This window comes from Syngnathoides biaculeatus, chromosome 3 (assembly GCF_019802595.1).
Source record: "Syngnathoides biaculeatus isolate LvHL_M chromosome 3, ASM1980259v1, whole genome shotgun sequence".
Taxonomy (NCBI): domain Eukaryota; kingdom Metazoa; phylum Chordata; class Actinopteri; order Syngnathiformes; family Syngnathidae; genus Syngnathoides; species Syngnathoides biaculeatus.
In genome coordinates this window covers 24,081,625-24,104,896 of record NC_084642.1, presented here as the reverse complement: position 1 = coordinate 24,104,896, position 23,272 = coordinate 24,081,625, and the positions used below count along the sequence as shown (strand labels likewise).

Sequence of the window (23,272 nt, the reverse complement as noted above, 5' to 3'; positions counted from 1 at the left end):
CTGGGGGGCGGGGCAGTTCCTTTTTAAAAAGTGGCATGCGAGCAGTCTGACCTGGGTTTCATGTTGTCTTCTCACAAATAAATGAAAAAAAAATCTGCATACAATATTTCTCAAAGATTTTGATGAAAGTGAATATGTGGAATGAGAACAGATAAAAAAAAATGGAGGTAGTAGTAGTTAAGGAGATGAAGTGTCACTAATGATGTAGTGGTACAGTTTGAGTGACTTTGGCGCAGGGAGAATGTGTTCAGGTCCCACTGTGTTTCTTCAGTATTATATGTGCCCTACAAATGACTGGTGACCAGTTCAGGGTGTAGTTTGCCTTTCACCCGAAGTCAGCTGGAATGGGCTCCAGGACTCTGTGACCCTGCACAAGATAAGTGGTTTAGAGAATGGATGGCTGGCTGGATAGTTGTAGTTCACCATTACACATTAACAATGCTTTGTTTTGATGTCAGATAATCATTTAACAATACAGAAGGTTGCAGTGTTACAGAACTACTCTTGTAACTGAAATATTGCAAACATTGAATACAGTGGAGTTGTACATGACTGCAAACTTTATGCGCATTAATAAACATATTGTTCGGTGTACATCTCTTAGCAATGTCAATCAGCACCAAGCAATGATTGTGAAAGTGTACTTAGTGTCTGTTCCAAATGAACAGTTTTGGTTGATTGTTCGTTGGTCAAACAGAGTTGATGTTTTGTGGTAACAGTTTCAGTTGTTGCAAGCTGCCTCTTTCCCCCCTCTATAAATCCTTAGGTGTGGCTAATTTCCCGTCTATGCGACTTTTAACCTCTGCCCCGTGAGCTGCCTTTTACCCCTTATAAACACAAACACACCGGCAGACACATAACCACCCACACACACATCCACAAACCTTTGTGGTAAACTCCTCCAGTCCATAGTTGAGCTGTAACACAGTGTCCCACAGCTAACCTTTCCTCTCACCCTCGTTCCCTACAGCTTCTCTTGCTTTTCTCTGCAGCCTTCAACTTCCTTGTCTTTTATCACTTTTTCATCTTCATCACTGATAAGAGGAAGGAGTTGGGAAGCAATTATGGTATGAAAGTCACAGACTTTTTAACTGGATGAATTTGTGCTTTCATGTTTCTGTGAGCTCTATTGTCCAAGCATCCCAATAGTATGAGTTTATAAACGCTAATTATCTTTTGCTCTTTTATGAAGGAAAAGAGGCAATCAGAGGGTTGAATCGTTAACTTTCTTCCCCCTTGACAGAATGTCTGAATGCGCTGACCAGTTGTAGGAATAGGATTTATTTAGAGGATTTCAGAATGCATTGAAACTATAAACAGAAACCCAGGAAACTGGTGACTAAGGGGCAGTCTTTTCTGTCTCTACTAATTTAACACATTGTTGGCTGATGGTGCAGTCGAAATAGGTGGAGGACTGTGATCCTCTCTGTGTTTCCTACAGTTTGTGTTTTGTTGCAGTCCCAGGTGAAGAACAGCTGAGCTTCCAAGTTGTGCATCTCTGCGCCATATTTACTGACCTTTGTACCTTATACCTGTGTATAAACCTGCTTATTTTTTATGTGGTTTTCCAGGGTGTGGGGGATGGGAGAGGTGTCAGGTGTTGTTGTGGTATTGGGGGGAAAACCTTGTGACCCCTGGACAAGGAGGGCACAGGCTTCAAAGGTCTGCCTTTGCAGTGCGCGGTGTTTGAAATACCTTTAAGCTGTCACACTAAAGCCTCCACACTGAGCCCCGTGTAGACCAATGAGGGGTGGAAAGGAAGCAGCACTAGGAATCTTTTATGGTGCAGCTTGTTCAATTCTGACAAAACTGGTTAAAGTACCTTTTGTGTTGTTGGATACACATTTCATCCTTTTCATTAAACTCAAAAGAAAAACATAAAAAACAAGATCAAAACAAATAAAAACTCAGCCCAGTTCATGTTGGTGTCATGCCGGGTGAAGGGAAGGAGGAGGATCTAAGGGAAAGAGTGGTAATATGGACCAAGTTGGACAGAGTGATGTGAGCCTTAAAAGTATATAGGGCAATTTTTAAAGTGAGGTGTGGTGGAAGGATGGGTTTTGGCTGATTATACAGCCAGCTGAATTCTGAACCAGTTGGATTGACGTAGCTAGTTGTGAGAAATAGCATATTTTATGAGAATCATTTAATTGATGAACCAATACAAAAGGAAGGAGGTGAGATTGTCTTGCCGTGCTTGTTTAATGTAAAGCTGAAGCTGGTTCTTATCCACATGTCGTAACAATAGATGTATTTATGGAAAATATGTTGCGTCAGGATGGGCATCCAGCGTAAAAACTGTGCCAAACAAAAATATGAGCGTTCATCTGAGATGACAGGACAAGCCGAAAGAAAGTTTGTTATTTCCAATGGGGCATAAAATGACTTGAAGGGGCCCCAGGACAGAGCCCTGAGGCACGCCTGTGGTAACGGGGAAGGCCTGGGAAAAATTAAAAATCAACTAAGTCTGGTTTGACTGGTATGATCTAGTATGGTATGCCCACTGAAGTCAGTCTGTTTTGAAGAATTGTATGGGGGATGATGGGAGAGGTTTGAGAGTAGCCCAAGATCTGCTGTCACAAGAAGAGCATTGGTTGTTTTGTAAGAGCAGACTCGTCAGTATTTTGTGTTGTGATGGCACAAACCATACAGACATTGCCAATACATATTACTGTATAGGTTTAATGACTGTTGTATTGGAGGGGCAGCAAGTCTTGAGTGGTACAGCGGTCCACTGGTCACCCATGAGCATGATGTAGAAATGGAGGAATTCAGAAATAGATTGGGGAGTTGGAAGGTGAAAGACCAATGAAGGTGAGGTTTCCCAGAAGAAAGAACTCTCAGATCCTACGTGAATATATTTCAGACTAGGAAGGGACGCAACATCCAGATGGAGGTACAGCAGCATTGGCAGTGTCGCTGACAGGCAAGGACAGAGGTGCAGGAAGAAAAAAAAAGTCATTTATTTCTGTTGCTATCAAAAGAGGAAGCAATCTAACGCGTGCCGTCTGATTTGAATTCCCCTTGGTGAAGCAGACAATCGAGTCTGTATGGTGTGAAAATGGTTCTGCTTATTTGTTGCTTTATAAACTCACTGGCTGCGACATTACGTTCAGGTGCAAGTATTAGTCTATCGTTACAATAATGATTAAAACGTATCATTTTGAAATCTTAGTAGCCAGTCACAACATACTGTATTAGAAAAACTTCACTAAACGTTTCACATCGATTTTTCAAAATTGACCCATCCCCCTTGTAACAATAGATTTCTCCTTTTACACATAACAAAGTAAAGCAAGCTATATACGCTGTATCACGTAATTAGAAAACTACATGCATGAAGATTCAAACTTGAGTAGTGATCAAATACTTTCTTACGGTACTTCAGTTTTGGGTGGTAAAGGTCTGATATTTTGCCAGACCAACTTTTTCAGGTATTTCAGATGTAATCTGGTATGTATAGTCCCTCAGTCTACAGAATTCAGAACAGAACAGAATGCCATTTATTGTCATTACACCACTATACAAAGATATAGGAGAACTTCTTGCATACGTGAAATATAATTTTGACTCCTCAATGCATTTGTGAGTTCCAGCTGTTTTTTTTTTCTCCTGAGAGGCCTGAAATCAATTTGTTCAAATTTGGGTCTTCCACGGGGAGGCAACCAATCAGAAGAATGGGGGCGGTCTTAGCCAAATTTGGACAAAGCGGATTCAAAAGTGGATCAAACAGAAGTCGCTGTGAGAGGGGCCTTTTCTGGACATTCGTCTGACAAAACCAAGGCGTTCTTTAAAATGTAACTGACACTTTTACAGTGCCACTCTGTGGTGGTCTAATTAGCCAAGTATGGGACATTTAAACTTTATCTTTACATAGAGGCTGCCTCGAGTACCTCACAGGCTGTAAAAATGACAGGTCAGCTTTGTTTTTCCTTTTGATGGAGCATTATTACCGAACAGATACACAGGTCTTTCTGGCAGTGTTAAAACATCAAAACTGAGCTTTATTATAAGAATTTTCCATACAGCTCCAGGATTGCACCCCATTACATTATTCAGGAATACCTGTAATGGGCAATAAAATTAATCCAATATGTGTTTAAACTCGCATAATCTCCAGTGTCATCCATCTCGTGGCGGAGAATGAATTATGCAAGGAAGTAAAAGGAAATTAAGTTGAAATCTAATTACTCAAAGTGAGATAGCTTGAGTCCCTTAGTTGTCTCTGCGGTACTGTATATCATACACCTAACAATTGTTTAGGCTTACTTAAATATCCCACATTGGCTGTCTCAAAGTTAAAAGCCCATCTTCAATGTTAAGTGCTCGCATTTGTGTGAGGGTTGTTGGCATTATTATGTCTGCCCACATGATGGAGAATCATTTTATTGTAAGTAGGCTGGCTAAGAATTCTTCACTAGATCTATAAATGATGGTTCATTGTGAGAATCCCAGGTTCCGTGACAATAGCTCTTCTGCTCAGAGTTTAATCTTTTAGTCAACATGGTGGAGTTTTTCTCTGCAGCACCTGCAAAACAACTTTAGTTTGCCTGTGTGCAAGAGTTACCAGTACTCCAAACATCTGTCATTTCGACAGATTAAGCAATCAGATTATTCTTTTCAGTCCATGTCATGTAATCAAGACGTTTTTTTTTTTTGCCTGCATTCATAGCTATTATTGATTCTTACAATCTTGTCAACAAAAAAAAAAAAGGCTTTTCACAAATGGGTTTGGAGGAAACTGTTCAACGTGGAACAGAACAGAACAGCCATGGCTTCTTTAACATCATTTGTCTGTCTAATAGATGTTTACCACTTTACAATAACAAATGAAAAAAAATGCCACCTTCAGGAGTGAATCGCATTGTCAACATTTGATCACAGCATTGTAGTAGTACGTTACAACTGCTCAAGTTGTCTTTTATGTACTCTGCTAATTTGGCCTCTATCCTGGGGTAGAGCATTCCACTGCTATATGGTATGATTATATATGTTATGTTTGGCCTTGCCAGTGGTTTTAACTGTTGCATGCTCTTCAAGTAAAGGGTTTGTGGTTTCTAAATGGTAGAACAGTAACCACATTATAGTCATCGTTACATATATTTACTCCTATACATCCCGCCTTGGTATCAACATGTCAGAAAGCATTTAAGAGGAAACCAAATCTTACATTATTTAAACTAATGAATTTCATTAAAATATGAGTATCACTCCACTTTGGTGAGCTGTGTGCTAAAACACACAGCCACACAAAAAGTCATCACTCAATGAGCCACAATCATATTATCGTACATTTAGAGTGGCAGCGGAACCGTTGTTTTCCATGTTCAGAGTGAGTTTTTGATATATCCAATCTACTCCATGAATGATTAAACAGAACAGGTGTCCTTGTTTTAATTTGAAATATCTCAAAAGAGCATTTTTATGCGCTACAAGCCTCGGATAACAAATTTACAGTCCACAAGCTCAATTCTTACCTGGAATATATTGGGTACTTTTTTATGTTTCTGCATTGTTTCCCTAGGGGCCACTACTATTAAATGATACAATTCATAAAAATCGATCATTTACATTTTTTGCAACACATTTCATTATGGCGGCACAGTGGTTCAGCTGGTAAAGCATTGGCCTCACAGTTCTGAGGTGCAGGGTTCAATCCCAGACCTGCCTATGTGGAATTTGTCTGTTCTCCCCATGCCTGCGTGGGTTTTCTCCAGGCCCTCGGTTTCCTCCCACATGCAACATTGATTGGACACTCTAAATTGCCCCTAGGTGTGATTGTGAGTGCGGCTCTTTGTCTCTATGTGCTCTGCCATTGGCTGGCAGCCAGTTCAGGGTGTACCCCACCTCCTGCCCATTGACAGCTGGGATCGGCTCCAGCACTCCCCGCGACCCTTGTGTAGATAAGCAGCCAAGAAAATGGATGGATGGACATTTCATTGATTTGTTATTTTGCACAGTTACCATATCAATCACTTGAACCATTGATGTGTTGCACACTCTGAGCAGCAGTGTGTGGAGCAATGGACCCATCCATCCATTTTCCGAGCTGCTTATCCTCACAAGGGTCACGGGAGGGCTGGAGCCAATCCCAACTGTCATCAGGCAAGAGGCAGGGTACAAACAGACATACAATCACACCTAGGGGCAATTTAGTATCTCCTATTAATGTTGCATGTTTTTGGGATGTGGGAGGAAACCGGAGTGCCCGGAGAAAACAAACGCAGGCACGGGGAGAACATGCAAACTCCACACAGGGAGCAGCCGGGATTTGAACTGCGGTCCTCAGAACTGTGAGGCCAACGCTCAACAGTAGCACCACCGTGCCGCCCCATTGTAATGCAATACAGTGCAATATTTACATAAATATAGTTGTAGGGCATCACTGTATTTATTTATGTTTACTGTTTTTTTTTCTCCACAAAGTCTTCTCAAAGTGTATAAAGTCCAAGACTTGAACATTTTTTTAACTTGACAGGCAGACTTGAATTCAGAAATTGAGGAGCGTGCTCAGATTAGGGGGCCGTATTTTGAAATCAAGTATTTTTACTTGTTGGTGTCAGTTTAATGTCTTCCATGTAAGTTTTGAATGGAATACATAAGAGGCTAAGAGTGAGAACGTGATTGTTCTAGTACAAGATTCACAGAGAGACAGTGGTGAGGTTACAAACATGCTTGAAAATCTTCATGTGGCAGGTGAGAGCTCTGGGATGTTCATGCAGCAACCTGTTTATGCACTTTTCTGCACTGGCAATTTGTTAATAATGTCAGAAAGGGATGGGAATATTTTTTTTAAATCCCATTCACCAATTAAAAACTAATCGACCAATTAATCTTTTGTTATAATATTTGTTAATTGCAGACCAAGTTTCCTTAAAATGGTTTGGACAAATTGTCCTCACCTCAGATCTGATTAAGCACACCTACACGCACACCCACACACACATCACACTCCCCTTCCCTGAGGTTATTGGCTCTCATGTCTGGACTTGAGTAGGTCCCGCAGAGGTCTCAGGTACAGGAACAGAGAGGCCCCTCTCCTTCAACCAACATCATCAGGCTCTTGACCCATCTCTCCCCATCTGCCTTGCCTGTCTTTCCTTCCTTAACTCATCTTGCACACCAGAGAATTTTTCTACCTTAGGTTGAGTCTGTCTTCCTACGTTCTTTTACCCTCTAGTCTTGTTTTAATGAGCAAGCAAACCTATTCCCTGTAGAACAGGTCCGGCCCTCCAGACCTCATTTGCATTTATACTGGATCCGGCTTGGAAATAGCAACAACCTGTCAAGACTGACCCCAACTGTTTTTTCAGAAGGCCTCACTTACTCGAGCCCTGTTAAGCGGTTTCTGGGTGTCCCAGGCTGCTGCATGTGCGCTGGGCCGAGTTGTTTCCCTGCTTTGGAATACCACAACTGTTATATTGGTTGCAGGGTTAGTCAGTGTTGGGTTACCAGGATCACAGGTACCACTCTGTCCCCTCACTAAACTTCAAAACCTCAGATTACTTAGTCGTTGATTTAAAACTACCCTGAGATGACGATGGTAGCTTACAATATGTTTTTAATTATGCAATGCCTCAATGCAAACTCCTATTCAGCTATCATACCAGGTTGAGTCAAATGTAATAATCCTATTTGGACAGGATCTGCTTTTTTTTTTTTTTTTTTTTTGGGGGGGGGGTTTGTGATTTATACTTTGTGTTCACATTGATGATGACACACATACTGTGAAATATTGAAGTGGCTATTCGAGTGATTGCTGATTGAGGTCTATTTTTTTCTTCTGTGCAGGTATTGGTTAACTCATTGAGTTTGTGAATGTTAATATTTGCGCTGAGATATGAACAGCCACCATTCTCATTGTTTTGACTGCTTGCATTCATTGAACTTTTCTCTCTGCTTTAGAATCCTAAATAAGTGGCCTCCAGCCATAAGACGCACGTGCGTGCGTGCATGCGTGTGTGTGTGTGTGTGTGTGCGTGTGTGCGCGCGTGTGTGTGTGTGAGGTGGAATGGCTTACAGTCTTCTTGAGATATGGATTGCAGTACAGGCTGCCAGGTTTAATGTTAGCAGTTCTCTCAAACACCCATTCAAATCACAATACCTAGAATGAACACAAGGGTATCATTTCAGTGCTTAGAATTTTTGGCATATACAGTATAGTAGCTGCAAGAACCAAGTTGGTGAGACATAAAGGCTTTGCATTAGCTATCTGCTTACTTGTTTAATTTTACATTATTTGATGAAACAAACCTTTACTATGACTTACTGAACGATGTATTGCTGGCTGCTTTTGTCTGTAGTGAAGAACACGCTTCCTTCTTCTGAGTTATAATAAGAACATCTGTTCGAGCATAGGACACAGTCAAACAGTGGAGTGTTTGAAGGCAAGCACACAGTTCAAAGGTTGGTTTCCAATTCTCTGGACCAGCCAGAATTTGAACCAAGTCACCAGGTATTTGGAGAATGAGAAGGAAAGCAAAGGAGATTCATAGATTGGATTTAAATGTATTTACACAGTCTAATGGGTCAACATTCATATAGTATCAGTACGTATATCGCCCCATGTCACTTAAATGTGGGGAAAATTCCTGTCAATGCAAGCTACTTTTTTTAACTTAAAAAATCTTGATCTTAGTCTGTACTAATCTATTAAAACACATGAGTTAGCTGTTTGTTAACACAATGTTATGTATTACATATTATTTGCTAAAACTACAGAACCCTAGACTAAATTGGTGACTGGTTAAGGTTTCATTTGTGACCTACTGAAAGCAGACAACCATGAAAGAAGGGAGTTTGTTTTTATCTTGTAGCAACAGACCAGTGCAACTGCTTATTATTTATTATTCAACCCTCAGGAGTCCCAAAACTATGGATCACAGATGTGCAGCACTGGACTGTACTTCATTCTAGCACTGAGGTGACAGTTGACTTTTTAAATGTCCCCTTTTTTGTTGTTGTTGCAGCAGTGGATTCAGTATTGTGCGTGCGTATTCAGTTATGCGTGTCACATGTGAGAAGAGTTTGTGTTTATAGTGTGGATCCGGGTGAGTCGTTAGATGAGACTGTGTTGACACATCAAACAAAGCAAAAGCAAAAGACACAGAAGGAAGTCTGTGTGACAGGGAAGTGACCAGAGGGTCTTTGGGCTCTGATCGATCTCACGAATGGAGATAGCAAATGTTTTCTCAAAGCGAGAGAGACAATAGCACCAGACATTCCTGAGTGCGAAGTCCAGTCATGTCATTTCTCGTCAGTGCAAGGACAGCTGTGGCATTTTCATTCCGCACGCCTCCTGGTCTGTGGCCCAAAATGTGCCGGGTCCCTTCTCAGCCGCCCCGTTGCTTACCTCTTGAATGTCCTCCTCCTCGTCACAAATTGCAAAGTAGGGGAAGAAATGCCTTTTTCCACAAGTGTGAACAGTTAAAAATGCACCGAGACTCCATCACAACTGTTGTACTTTGCTTATCTTCAGAAACCATGTTTATTTGTAAATATCAATACATTAAGCTAATTTGGACACAGCAATGTTGTTTTTTTGGTCCCTCCTGAAAAATAACATTCAATTTCACCTGTCTGGCAGGGAAAGAGCCCGAGTTGGTGTGTAAGGTCGCGAAGTTCCGACTAGATATAGTTGGATTCATCACATGGGCTCTGGTACCAGTCCTCTCGAGAGGGGTTGGACTCTGTTCCACTCTGGAGTTGCCCACGGTGAGAGGCAGGAGTGGGTATACTTATTCCCCCGCAGCGCGACACATTGGGGGTTCACCCCGGTGGATGAGAGGGTAGCCTCCCTCCGCCTTAAGGTCGGTGGACAGTTCCTGACTGTTGTGCCTATGCACCAAACAACAGTTCAGAGTGCCCACCCTTTTTTGGAGTCCTTAGAGGGAGTGCTGGAGAGCGCTCCCTCTGAAGTCTCCATCATTCTTCTGGGGCTTCAATGCCCACGTGGACAATGACAGTGAGACATGGAGGGGCATGATTGACAGGAATAATTATGGCATTATCCCAGATTTTCATTGAACTCTTACATTCCATCTCAGGAGATTGTGCAGGTGGCCATATTTACTGGCTGGCAGTCCACATCGTCATTATACATTGTGAGTCTCTGTAATAATTTGAATTAGAAATGAAAATCCCTGTCTGCGATTGGCTAGCCACCAGCCCAAGGTGTACCACGCCTCTAGCCAAAAATCATACAGAATACACTACAATTATGCATGACGATGATGAGGATAGAAAAATGGATGGTTTAAAAAAAAAAAAAAAAAACCCTCATCCCGTGTCTTAGCTGGCACTAATATGCTTTGGCAGAAGTTGGCATACTGGCTTATCACTGCTGATGCCATTTGTTTATCCAGCCTGGCTGTCAACTTGTCCGAGATGGCGCTGTTGTTCCCCAGCCGAAAGCCTTTTAGTCCCCTTTGACTCCGTTTGCCTGCCTACTTGTATACCTGTCTGTCTGTACATCTGTCGGTCTGTCAGGGGGTACAGAGATAGAGACTTTTGGGTGATATGTACCAGCTGCAGGGTTTGGACCAGCAGATGCCTCTCCAACACAGGAAATCCCCTTACTTCTGGTCTGCAGCTCTGTTGTGGCCGTGTGCATATTTGGGCCTGCCGAGTTCCTGTCGACATGTGCCAGATTCGGACAAGGTTTTTCAGGGAGGGGGGTGGGGGGGTGACCAATCGACCACAGCCTGTAGGGACACAAACATACCAAAAAAAGTTAAACAAACGGTCTTTTTCTCAGAACAAATGATGTCCCTCCTATTGGCTGACAATTTGCCTCCCCCACTCTGGAGGTCACTTTCAGGTTTGTGCCCTGAACTCTGACCCATGGTGGAAAGCGGAACACTCTCGCAGAAGACACAGCATTGAGGGGTTCTGAATAAAGTCTTGATCTTGGTTGTAAGGTTTTGTCTTTCCAATTACTACACATTTACAAGTTTCTCTTAGCCTTTTTGACTTTCGAGAACATCTTCCATTCTATCAGAAAACCTGTATCATATGTTAACAATTAAAAGAATAAAATCTTTAAACATAGACATCCCAGGCGAATATCAGAAGCAAAAGTATTTAATGCTCGTTAATCACCAGCGATGATGATAATGTGCCACTGAAGGCAAGGATAACATGAATGTGATTGGGTCTTCATCATTGCAGAAAAATGTCTTGTATTTCGGAATGGATATAAAATGTTTGACATTTTGTTTTCTGACTTCCAATCCTGAACTGATTAAGTGTTAGAAAAATGAATAGGGGAAAAGAAAAAATATTGTACTCAAGCATTTGAGAAATTGGGAATCTATGAGCATTCACACTGAATTATAACACGCTTTTGAAATTTGGGGAAACTTGCACATCTAATACATGCAATGGAAAAGCAATAAAAGCATGTCCTCTTCTTCCCAGTGGTTCTTGGTCCCAGTAGCAGCCCGCAGTTAATGCCCCAGTCTCCTGTGATTGGCCGTAAAGAGCTTGGTTGGTTGTCAACTGGCGGGTAGCTTTGCCAGCAGGAGGCTGTGGGCTGGGCAACGCCGTTTAGGCCGATCTCTAATTAGAGATGTCAGGGTGGATCTGTCTGGGAAATTGCACAGTTGAACGCACACACATAAACCAGAGCAGGAAAATGCAGTGAAGCAACAGTGGGATGAGGATTGTCCTTCAGTTTCACTCTGTGATCATGTGGCTTTGACTTGTGTTGCCGTCTGATTTGAATTTGGCTGAAGTGGCTTATTCAGAGCTTGGGCCATTTTTGTGTGCGTGTGTCGGTGTTCTCTATTAGTAGCGCGACCTCAGCAGTGAACCGGTTAACAATCCTGGGGGAGGCTCATGTTACGAACAGCAGGGCAGGTCCTTCCCCTCTCTGAAACACCCCCCCCCCCCCCAAAACCCCTAGTCTCTCCCTGATAGTCCAGAGAGACAAACAGTACCCAAGGGATGAAGCATCACTGCAGCAAGTGACAAAGGAGGCCCATCTAGGAACACGGCCAAGGTGAGAGAGAGAGAGAGTGAGAGAGAGAGAGAGAGGAGAGAGAGAGAGAGAGAGAGAGAGAGAGAGGAGAGAGAGAGAGAGACAGACAGACAGACAGACAGAGGAGAGAGAGTGAGGACAAGAAACACTGAGAGAACTAAGGGAGAGCGCGTGAGACTTTTGGCTCTCAGCGGCATGGAGTCATGAAGCATTCTGTCCTGCTTGACACTTTCCTGCAGCATTCTGGTTCCCACGGCAACCGAGGCACCCTTAGCAGGTCTGTGTGTGTTTGTGTGCATGAGCATGTATAAACTTAATTTGAAGAGCAGTAGTCGTAGTAGTAGTAGTAGTAGTAGAGGAAATGTCTTTCTCGTGATGTCTTTGATTCAGTCTTGTTCCGGAAGTGTTTGGATCTTGATGCTTTTGTGTATGTCTTTCTTTCATTCTCCTGTGGGGGACTTTCCCCTGTGGCCGCTGTGGTCGTTCCGAATCTCTAATCACCTTTTAGCCGACGTGGAAGCTTTCAACTCCAAAGGTTGTTGAATTGCTTCTCTGTCACGCTTTGATTTACCGTTTTCTGCTGGCACAACCACCTTGGTGTTCTCTTTTTTTCAGTACTTTGATTACATTGATTGTTACCCAATGTTTGGTCTTAAAGTACAGTATGTTTAAAAAAAAAAACTGTAGTGCGTAGGTATTAGGGCTACACATAACTGAATTTTAATTTTCTTTTTTTTTACGATGTGAAATAATACAGGATCTTTGTTGGGAAAGTTCATTTTCCGTGTGACGTAGTTCTAAGTTCAGTTCATCTTTGAAGTAGTTCATTTCATAGTTCATATTTTAAAATTGTCAATTAAGTTCATTGGTGCAAAAATTAAGTAGTTGAAAGCTATTTTATTGATTATTTTTTTAATTATTATTAAATATGTTGCTGACAGGCTATTACTCTTAATATCCTGTCATTTGTTTTTCACATTGTCGGCAACCATTCAATCCACATAATCGCCACCCGCAACTCTCACCCTATAAACTCAAAAACATGAGGACAAACTTGTTGCTTGAATGTGTAAACAAAAACGCAACACAGTATGACAGGAACTTTGAATTCCTCGCATTTCTGTCTTATATTACATCCATCCATCTATTTTCTTTGCCGCTTATCCTCACGAGTGTTGCTGGAAGTGCTGGAGCCTATCCCAGCTGGCAACGGGCAGGAGGCAGGGTACACCCTGAACTGGTTGCCAGCCAATTGCCGGACACATAGATACAAAAAGCCAAACTCACAATCACACCTAGCGACAATTAATGTTCTTATATTACAAAACAATAAAAATTCCACATTATCAGTGTGATTCTAAAGTGTTGTAACTGAAGCATGGATGATACACACGTTACAACAAAAGAGTAGAAGAAGGTTGCGATTGGAGTTTAATATCCGCAAACTCATTTTTCACGGATTAAGAAGAATTTCTCTGTGAATACAGCATCGCCATCGTGCTGCAAAGCATGCTGGGAGTATGTAAACAGCGTTTAAAGTCCATGTTTTCTGTCAATTATTTCGTGAGTCATTCTTTTGTTTGTTTTATTATTTGTCAATTATGCTATTCTGTTTGCTGTGGTGTGATAATTTTAGTTTCAATGTGGCACCGTGAGTATGTACAACATCGTCCGCTTACAGATGGGAAGTGCAATTGTTCCTCACTGCCTCATCATTGCCACTCCAACTGGGGTGCTAATAAACACCTTCAAGCATGGTCAGGGACGGCAGAATAATGTATGTCACAGGCTTGCTACTGTAAGCAACACGGGTCCAATTAGGGTGCGATCACAGCACAAGAACCTCTGTATACAAATTGCAGTACAGTATTTGGCCATTAATCATTTGCCTTCAATTATGTTTTCATGACCTTGAGAAGCTAAAATCGAATACAGGATTCATTTATGATTAAATGCCGAGCCCAGTATGTACATATGTATCTATACAGTATTATACTATTAGTACTATTTATTGCTATGGAGGCTTGTACTGTATTGGATAATCAAGCTCTGTGTGTGTGTGTGCGTGCGTGTGTGTTCTCTGGTGCAGTCAACTATTCTGTGGCCATCATCATCAGCCTCCATCTGGTTCTTTCAAAGTCATGTTTGCCACCCACCCTGACTTCCTGTTCCCCAATGAATCCCAGCTATGACAAACACTCACGCACACACACACGCACACGCATATACAAATTTATAAATTTATTCTGCATCCACTACTTGCATGTTTGCTCTGTTCAGATGGGTCTGTTTGAGCTTGTCATACCCCCAAACACACACACACATGCGCACGCACACAAACATGATGTCACCCCTCCAGTGAGTCTTTGTTCATGTGATAGACAACCCCATTCAGGCTTTGTGCATGATTGTGTGTGTGTGTGTGTGTGGTGTGTGTGTGTGTGTGTGTGTGTGTGTGTGTGTGTGTGTGTGTGTGCGTGTGCGTGCATCCACCCAAGCGGAGGTCATTTGGATGGCAAACAAAGAAGAAAGAAAGAAACTCCAGGCAGTCAATAAGACCATATTCTTTTTTCCCCTCGTGATTTGCAAGCGTTTTATGGCTGAGGATGCTACCGTATGAATTCATGAATACACTATTTTCCAGTTTGCTCTAGATTGGTCAAATGCGCGAAGCTGATCTGCTGTTAGTATCTGAGAGGAGCATTGTCTTCCAGCTTTGAGATTGAGACTTGTTAACAATACAGCTAGTATTTCCTTTTCCCCTGATTTTACGTTTGTCCAGTTGGGATGACAGCAGCTCGGTGAGCAGTGGCATCAGCGACAACATCGACACAGATGACATCAACACCAGCTCCTGCGTCTCTTCCTACGCCAACACACCTGCGGCACAGCGCAAGGGCCTCACCGCACAGGTAACGGAGCACACAGGGCACGCAAAGTGCATTTATTGACCATGAACAGAAAGCACAGAAGAGCACAAACGTATTCAAGGAAGGTTAATGTAGGCTGCATCATCTGGAAACAGGTATCTCACATTGGCTGCATGCCTTGTACGGTGTGTTTTTAATTCTCTTTTAATGGAGGAGCCCACTGCTTTTTTGTAGTGTTGCCTTGGCAACTGCAGGAGCAGCTTAAAAGCAGCTGTCATTCCTCAAACAGCTGTAATTCAGTGTCTGACTTTAAAACTACGGCCAAGGGGCCGACTTCTGTCAAATTGGATGACATTTCGAGTTTGGCACTGGCTCCCCTACTTTTCGTAGGTATTCAAAACCAAACAGACAAGCGAAGTTGTAAATATGAGTGTAAACAGCTTCAGGGACCTTTCCCACTGCTGTCCGCTGTGGTGCAAAGGACTCGCTTTGAAAACCAAATTGTCTTTAGGTCTGACATGTGATGCTAATTGAAGAGATTCAAGTTATTTCTCAGATGCTGTTTTTAAACCAGCAGTTCTGAAACTTTTTACACCAAGCATCACCTCGAAATAAAAGTGGCTCTCTGAGTATCATTAAAATCACAAACATTACAATACTGCAGTATAGTAGGCCTGCTTGTCCATAAAAAAGAGATTTTATTCTTAAAATTTATGTTCCTTATTGTAATCCAGTGTAACATTCAGGATGGTTTGAACATTAATACTGATCTCAAATTTTAAAAAATATACTAAAATAATGACTCACATAAAATGGTCATTAGAAATTGCACATTTTAAAACCAAACTGTTTTTAACAAGAGCATACATATGTATGTTCTTAAAATGCAACTGAAAATATGTACTGTACTTGAAAAGCAACAATTGTACAAATGTTTTAAACAGACAGCATATGGATGTAAGAGTAATTCTGATATATTTGATAGTATGTCATGTTTTAACGTTTGTTGATTCTGTTTGTATTTAATCACATAAATACTTTGCATACAACTACAGGGAGACTATGAGCAACTGGTGATACTTTTACCACACTTTGATAATCACTGTTTTCAACAATTAAGTGCTTGTAAAAACTTTAAAAAATATTTTTCCCCAAGTTTAAAGCAGAGGAATTAAAGTAATTTTTTTTCATGGGCCATGTTGTTGGTATTGTTTTGCTTACAGAGCTGTTAGGACTGTGAAACCAAATAAATCTTTCATCTCCTCATCATAGTGTTACATATACAGTACACAAAAAATTATGGATAAGTACTTTTGAAAGAAGTCAAAGATAGATTGTCTAACACTTATTCATTTACCATAGATAGGGGTTCCATAACAAAAAAAAATGCTTGTAACATTCTCAACATTATTATTATATATAACTATTTCAAATTTTGGTTCAGATTTTAGCAATAATCATGGGCAATGACGCAAGTGATTTTCTTTCCCGAGCCACATAAAATGATGTGGCGGCCTGGATCTGGCCCCCGGGCCTTGAGTTTGACACCTGTGTCTTCAAGGGTTCAACTCAACAGGGTGAGAAATCATTCCCATAATGGAGGTGATGATTCTTTTTGGAGATTGAGATGGTCACCTACAGTACTTGGAACTTATCATCAAAGATACATTCTTCAGCAGCGTGTTTAATCAGACATCCTGGATATGTGTGTGTTCTGGCAGCCTGTGACAGATGCCGAGAAGCACTCGGTGTCCACAGCCGTGCAGCAGGCCTGGTCAGGAGACGAGGTGAAGAAGCCAGACGGAGGTCTGGACAGCGGGGTCAAAATGGAGCCGGGCTCCAAGTGGAGCCGTCGAAATCCCTCTGACATCTCTGATGAATCAGACAAGGGCGGATCAGGGAGAAAGACCCCCTCTGTGTCCCACACTGGGTCCTGGAGGAGAGGCGTGAATACTCAGGTGGGGGTGACACCCCCTCGGACTAAAAGCACCAGCAGCACAGGCCCCACGAGCTCTGTCACCATCAAAACCCACTCTTCAGGTAACATATTTGATATTTTTAGATGCTATAAGATTTGATGAGATTTGATTCATGTTGAACAAATCTCTTATCTTTTATTATGTTCATCTATCCATCAACACATCGATACATCTATTACTTTTTGTACACTGCAGGGTTGTCAAACTCATTTTTCCAATGCCCCACATTGTTGAGAGGGCCATTATGACTCTGGAACAAAAATATTTAATCATCTCATCGCGTTAGGAAGGGCATCCAGCGTAAAAACTGTGCCAAACAAATATGAGCGTTTCGCTGTGGCGAATCCTAACGGGACAAGCCGAAAGAAACTTACTTACCCATCATCAATTTATTAAGTAGTTTTGGAATCAGAAATCAAGGGTAATGTGTTTTTCCAACTATTCACATTTGGTAACACAAAAATGCTTCTCATATTGCAACCTCATCATTTATGATGTGTGACAATTTTAAATTTTGGTCCAGATTTTTACAAGAATCATTGAAATTGACACTCTAGATTTGGCTTCGCGGGCCACATAAAATCATGTGGCGGGCCAGATCTGGCCCCCAGGGCTTGAGTTTGACATCTGTGGTACACCGGTTAACTGAATTGATACAGGCGTAGTGGTTTTGCTGCGATGTCATACTGCCCTTGTCAGTTATTTCTCTTTTTTTTTTTTTTTTTTTTTACTGGATGTCTAACAGGTAAAACAGATGATGTCAAGGTTTCAGAAAAGGGTCGTCTCTCTCCGCATTCTAACGGCCTTAACTGCGTGGCGTCTGATGGAGCAAATGAAGCAAAGAAACAATCCCTCTCCACCAGCCACACAGCAACACCCAGCGCCCTCACACACACCCTTTCAGAGACCCAGACACATGCTTCCCGCACACCAACAAACACATTTGGCTTCAAGAAACCGGCCCATGGCATAGTAACCATGGTAACAGCCAGCGGGGCCACCATTACCAGTGGCTCAGCCACGCTGGGGAAAGTTCCAAAATCTGGGATACGCTCGCTGGTGGGATTGAAGACAGGTGGGCAAGATGGAGGGGTGGTGTTAGGCCACCAGGATGATGGCTTCCTCCCTGCAAGTGCTCGCTCCACCCTTCAGTACCGGAGCCTCCCGAGGCCCGGTCGCTCAGGATCGGCTGCCCGCAACGGAAACCGCTCGTCCACCAGCAGCATTGAAGCCGCTGTGCTTTCTGTCACATCGTATGGAAAAAATGCAATCACCATCGCCAAGGCCAATGGTTCTGGAGGTCTTCTGGCCAATCAGACGGATCGGGAGAAGGGTGTCTTGGATATTGACAATTTCAGAAGCGGAGGATCGGCAACAGTTCCTCTCACAGGAAGACAGCAGGTTTCATCACCAACACTACGCAGGTTAGCACATACGCAGCACAAAACAGTCATCTTGAACTACATACTATCTGGGTTCCACTTGTGCTCTTGGCGATAAAGCGTTGAGTAATAATCACACGTGCGGGCATGTTTTTTTTTTGTACACCATTAAATACACCCATTAATGTCAAATGAGGTCATTGTAAATCAGAGGCTCAACATGTGATCACCTTCCAAACCTCCAAAGCTTTGGCCTTGCGTCCAGGGCGGGCATCGTGCTGGCTAATGAGAGAGCTCGCTCAACACTGTGCCCTCATTAATGTCAGGGAGCGATAACTCTACAAAGAGGCTGCATGTTTCTGTTCTTGGCCATCACAGCGCCACTCCTTGCAGCCTGCATTTAACTCTAACCTAGGCTTACCACAGAGAGGAGAGAGTTATGACTCTGCGTCTTGGCTGTGATTCAGATCTGACTATGAACTTCTTTGTTTAATTGCCCGACTAGTGTGTGGAGAAGAAAAGCTTAAAATCCGGATCGGCTCAATGATATTGAATACCAGAATATTCTATAAAGAATATTTATTTAAAGTGAGACCTCCCTCTTTCCACACATCTGCTCTTGATTTTCCACAGGTTGTTTGGTGGGAAGACCAACAAACCGGCTCCAGTCACCACAGCAGACAACATGAAGAACTCCACTGTTATCTCTAACCCCCATGCCACCATGAATCATGTGACCTCGATGGTCGAGTCCTCTGATGGAGGGCTGGGAGGTGTGGAAAGTGAGACCATCAGCCCTATGTTTGGGGGCAAAGTCCCTGGGTCTGGCACGGGGACTCTGGGCAGCGAACAGGTGAGCCAGCTACTAATGGTTCCAATGGTGACAGTTGATGTACCAGTTTGACATCTTAAAGTACAGCCCTGCAATTAATTTGTGAGTCAGGTATTTACTAATGTTAGTCTTCACACTTGTTTCTGTAATGGAAAAAGAAATTGCTAAAAAAAATTAAAAGGGGGGGGCATGTTTAATGACATGTCATTTCTCATCATTTTCAAGCTCCAATAATTTTTACTTAATTTAATATTTACTTTGGGGCAATATTTAGATGCTGACTTTGGATAATTATATTTTGATGTTTTTCTTTTTTTCTTTATTTGGTCTTTCAGCACATTGAGAGGATTTCTGAGCATGATTTTGAGATTTCAAAGAATGTTGCAATTTCTGGTTAGAGGAACAAGCCTTGTATCACTCAGTGTTGCCTCATGGTTGACATTTTATAACTCAGTTTACAGTCTTAGATGTGCTGTGTTCCCATGTGACTCACTGAAGGCATCGCAACTAAATGTTAAGAATGAAAAAGATTCAATGTGAATCATTAAATCTAAATCTTATTTCAAATGATTTTATTTTTATAAAACACATTGCTTTTATAACAAATCTTGTTTATTGAGCAGTGAGACATAAAAACATTTACTATTTGAAGCATTCTGTCGTATCACTTCTCCAAAAGGGAATTTACGATCAGAACTCCGGTTGCTTAAATCAAGAGACAGACTATTGTCACTCATTTGCTAATCTGACAGACAAAAGTGAAATCAATGTTAAGGTATCTGTGATGAGGATTTCAGAAGGTTATAGCAAAGCCAAAGACAATAGTGAGGTCAGAGACAAAACGAGCAACGCTGCATTGAATCCAACCGCAGATGGACGGTGTTTGTGCTGATTCCACTGCCCGAAGATATAACAGACACGTTTATGCATGCATCTTTTATAATAATCTATCATGATTCATAGGGCGTTATCAGACGTGTGTATCATGAAGTGACTGCACAGGGTTTTGGGTGGGTAGACCTTGGTTTGTTCATTCAGTCTTTGTTTTTGCTTTTAATCACTATATTTAAAATTGTAGACCGTAATTTTTTCCAAGTAGAAAATAAGTCAAATTTAAAGTAAAAGATAGAAAAGCACCCCATTTGTGAAGGATTAAAATTAGTAGGAGTTTGGAGAAAAAATTTCCAAAAACATGAGAACGAACCACTGCTTGTGGAAACAGTTGACGTAACTGCCATCATTGGCATCCTTACATTTAAATATGGCAAATAGCTCATCACTACGTCAACATGGTGAACATACGTCAATACATCCACGAAAAGCTATTTTTAACCATTTGAAAAATAATAGTGGATTAGGGCCTTCTTTTTTTTTTAAGGAGTTTACACAACCTTTTTCCTGCCACAGGCATCCAGTCCAGGCTCAGTCTACTCCTCCACTGGCCCCTCCAACAGTTTAACATGGGGCACAACATTCAGCAGCTCCTCTGCCCAGAGCCGAGAGAGCACACTGGGTGGGCATGGCGGAACAGGCAGCGTGGGGTACCCCTCTGTCAGCAGCATGCACACTAGCAGCGAGTCCATTGACATGAGCCTGGGCAGTGCCGGGGGAGGAGGAGGCCATGGGAACCACAGGGAGGACACCCTGTCCGCCTTGGGGCGCACCGGCAGCGTCAAGACGGGCGTGTCGGAAAGGTGAGAGCATGGAGCGAAAAGTGCATTTACAAAAGCATAACGGAATACTGATTTAGCCTTCTACATGGTTAACGGCGGAATACTATTTATGACTGCAGGAGCCCAACCCTTTTGTGTTTTCAGTTGCACAAAGGTGTACAGTTTGTTTTGTGAGTGTGTTAAAAACAAAAAAAAGTCTCATATCGTGGACTTAATCTGTGTATTTAAATGATTCATGTTCATTCAAAGTAAATACTGTATATAAAAAAATAGCGTGTCAGCTTTGACGTTTTCACATGACTAAACTCCGTAACAATAAACATAACTTTAGCAGCCCTTCGATGGTAAGTATCAATTAAAGCAGTGTCCTATTTATGAAGTCAGTATTTTTGATACATGTGTTCATATATTTCTTCAAGTAAAAGAACACAATGTGTATTTTCAGCACTTCACGATCAAAGTGGTGAAATGTCCCATTTCCTTTCTTTTGCCCTCTGCCTGCACTCCAGCAGAGAGACAAAGTGCTTAGGTGTTTATACAGTAACGTAATTGCGGTCATTCAAGAGGAAGTTATGTGCCCCGTGTCAGGTATGCTGGTGGAAAATTAATAACATCTGTAGACTACGCTTTTGAGGCTATGACATCAGCCCCTTCACACGGCTTTCCCGTTAATGTCACTATCTTAAATATCTTACAGTTGACTTTTGTGTTAAAGGCATTGTCTTTTTGGGCTTGGTTGTCTGAAACTGTCTTTCTCTGTGTCTGTTGTGCGTTTTCCTCCTCATCTCCCTCAGCCCCCTCTCCTCCCCATCCGCTAGCCCTAAATTCAGCAGAAACACTCTGCCACGGAAACAGGACAGGTAAATGGAGCTGTGTGCGGTTTTAGGCTTATTGTGAGGACCCCCCACCCACTTTGAGCACCTCAAATGCAACAAAAATGGGAATCTGTGTTGAGTTATAGTGTAGCTGTGGAAGTGTGCAGCTGTGTGTGGTTGTCTATGGTCATTTTTAATTTCTGCTACTTCTGTGGAAATGTGACCTTGTTCATGTCTATGGCTTTTGTCTAGTAGTCAGCTCTAGGCCTTACTGTTTCTATGCTGCCACCTTGTGGTAAGAATACTCAAGGTGTTCTTAAAGACAGTCTTATGACGAAGGAAGAATTTTAGTCAGTTTCAGTCACAGATGCGTATTTAATCATACAGTACTTGTGAAATATGACAAAGAGGTAATTGGGTAGAACCAGCTGGGTGTTCCCCTTGCTTTTCCCGTCTGAAGTGTTTCTCTCCCACAGCGGGCCACTCTGTGGCAGAAACACTCTGCCTAAAAAGGGACTCAGGTACTTACGCCCCTGCTTGCCGGACATATTCCACTTCCTCACTCCAGTTCGTCAAATTGTCTTCAGTACTCTTTCCCTGCGTGTACATTCACTGCTTGGGGCTTGTGCTCAAGTTTCATTTTGTTTATTGGTGCTTTAAAATGTTATGTTTGGCACTTGGCACCCGCGTGGTTGTGTTGGGCTTCTGCAAAGAAGCTTGTCACTTTGTCATCATACAGATCTCACTGTCATATTTAACAGTTTTGATTTGGGAGACTTTTTTTGGACTTGTGATTTCGCCACAGTTTGTTGCTCACAGCTGACAATCCATGTTCATTATGGCATAATGCTTTGTTCCAGCATCTAATTCATCTGAAGGCTCAAGCTACTAATTTGTTTGCTTAATAGGGGAAAAAAGCTTTATATTGATGAAAAACATTTGTTTTAATTCCAAAATCAAATCAAGTTCTTCAAAATGAGTCAACAGAATCTACGCTGTCCTCCTGAGTTGTATGCTCACAGCCTAATTAACCTTTGACTTCTCACAGGTATGGCCCGGCCCCTCAGCTGAGAGGCCTTGAGGAGGGCCGTGATTGGCTGCGTTCCTACTCCACCAGTGGGCTGCAGGAATCAGCCAGTAACTCCCCCTTTTCCCCCGGCTCCAGCCTTACCTCCCCCTCTGGCACTCGCTTCAATTTTGGACAGCTTGGTACGCTCCCTACACTACTACTCATGAATATCACAATAATGTGTGGGGGGGGGGGGGGGGTGTCCTATTTCCTATTTCCTATCTTCACATGTCCAACATAACTGACTGTTAATTTAAAGGCTAGTAAATTAGTGACAGTATAAGCCAGTCATGTGTACTACGGCACTCAGTTCAAGTTTTCATTTTATGATAGTTAAATTTTGTATGTTTATAATATCACTGTTACAGCGTCAAGCCCGACTTCAGCGGCTCCGATCAACCTGACCGGCCTGCGTAACAACAGCCTGACCAACCAGGATGTCACCTTTGACCCTTGCAGCGACAACCGCCTGAGAAACTCTTGCATGTCCCTCGACGAGAAGACTCGCACAATGAGCCGATCGGGCTCTTTCCGAGATGGCTTCGAGGAAGGTACAAGGATTCAAAATAGTGGACTGAGTGCAGTTTGCGCAAGCCAATAAGTTGGGGAAGTCTGTAATTAGGCGAAAAACAGGAAAACTTCTAATTTTATTTTCCCACCACCCGTGCCAAA

General features: G+C 42.3%; 1 protein-coding gene across 4 annotated transcripts in view; it reads left to right on the top strand.

Moving 5' to 3' along the window:
- The window catches only part of nav2a (neuron navigator 2a), a 171,634-nt gene that overhangs the window by 126,786 nt on the left and 21,576 nt on the right, over positions 1 to 23,272 (top strand). For all 4 annotated transcript variants that reach the window (XM_061814917.1, XM_061814915.1, XM_061814918.1 and 1 more), the window contains 7 exons: positions 14,763 to 14,892; positions 16,572 to 16,890; positions 17,575 to 18,253; positions 18,845 to 19,064; positions 20,451 to 20,737; positions 22,580 to 22,740; positions 22,969 to 23,151. In XM_061814917.1, coding sequence (XP_061670901.1) covers positions 14,763 to 14,892; positions 16,572 to 16,890; positions 17,575 to 18,253; positions 18,845 to 19,064; positions 20,451 to 20,737; positions 22,580 to 22,740; positions 22,969 to 23,151 — 1,979 coding nt within the window. The remainder of the gene's footprint in view (positions 1 to 14,762; positions 14,893 to 16,571; positions 16,891 to 17,574; positions 18,254 to 18,844; positions 19,065 to 20,450; positions 20,738 to 22,579; positions 22,741 to 22,968; positions 23,152 to 23,272) is intronic.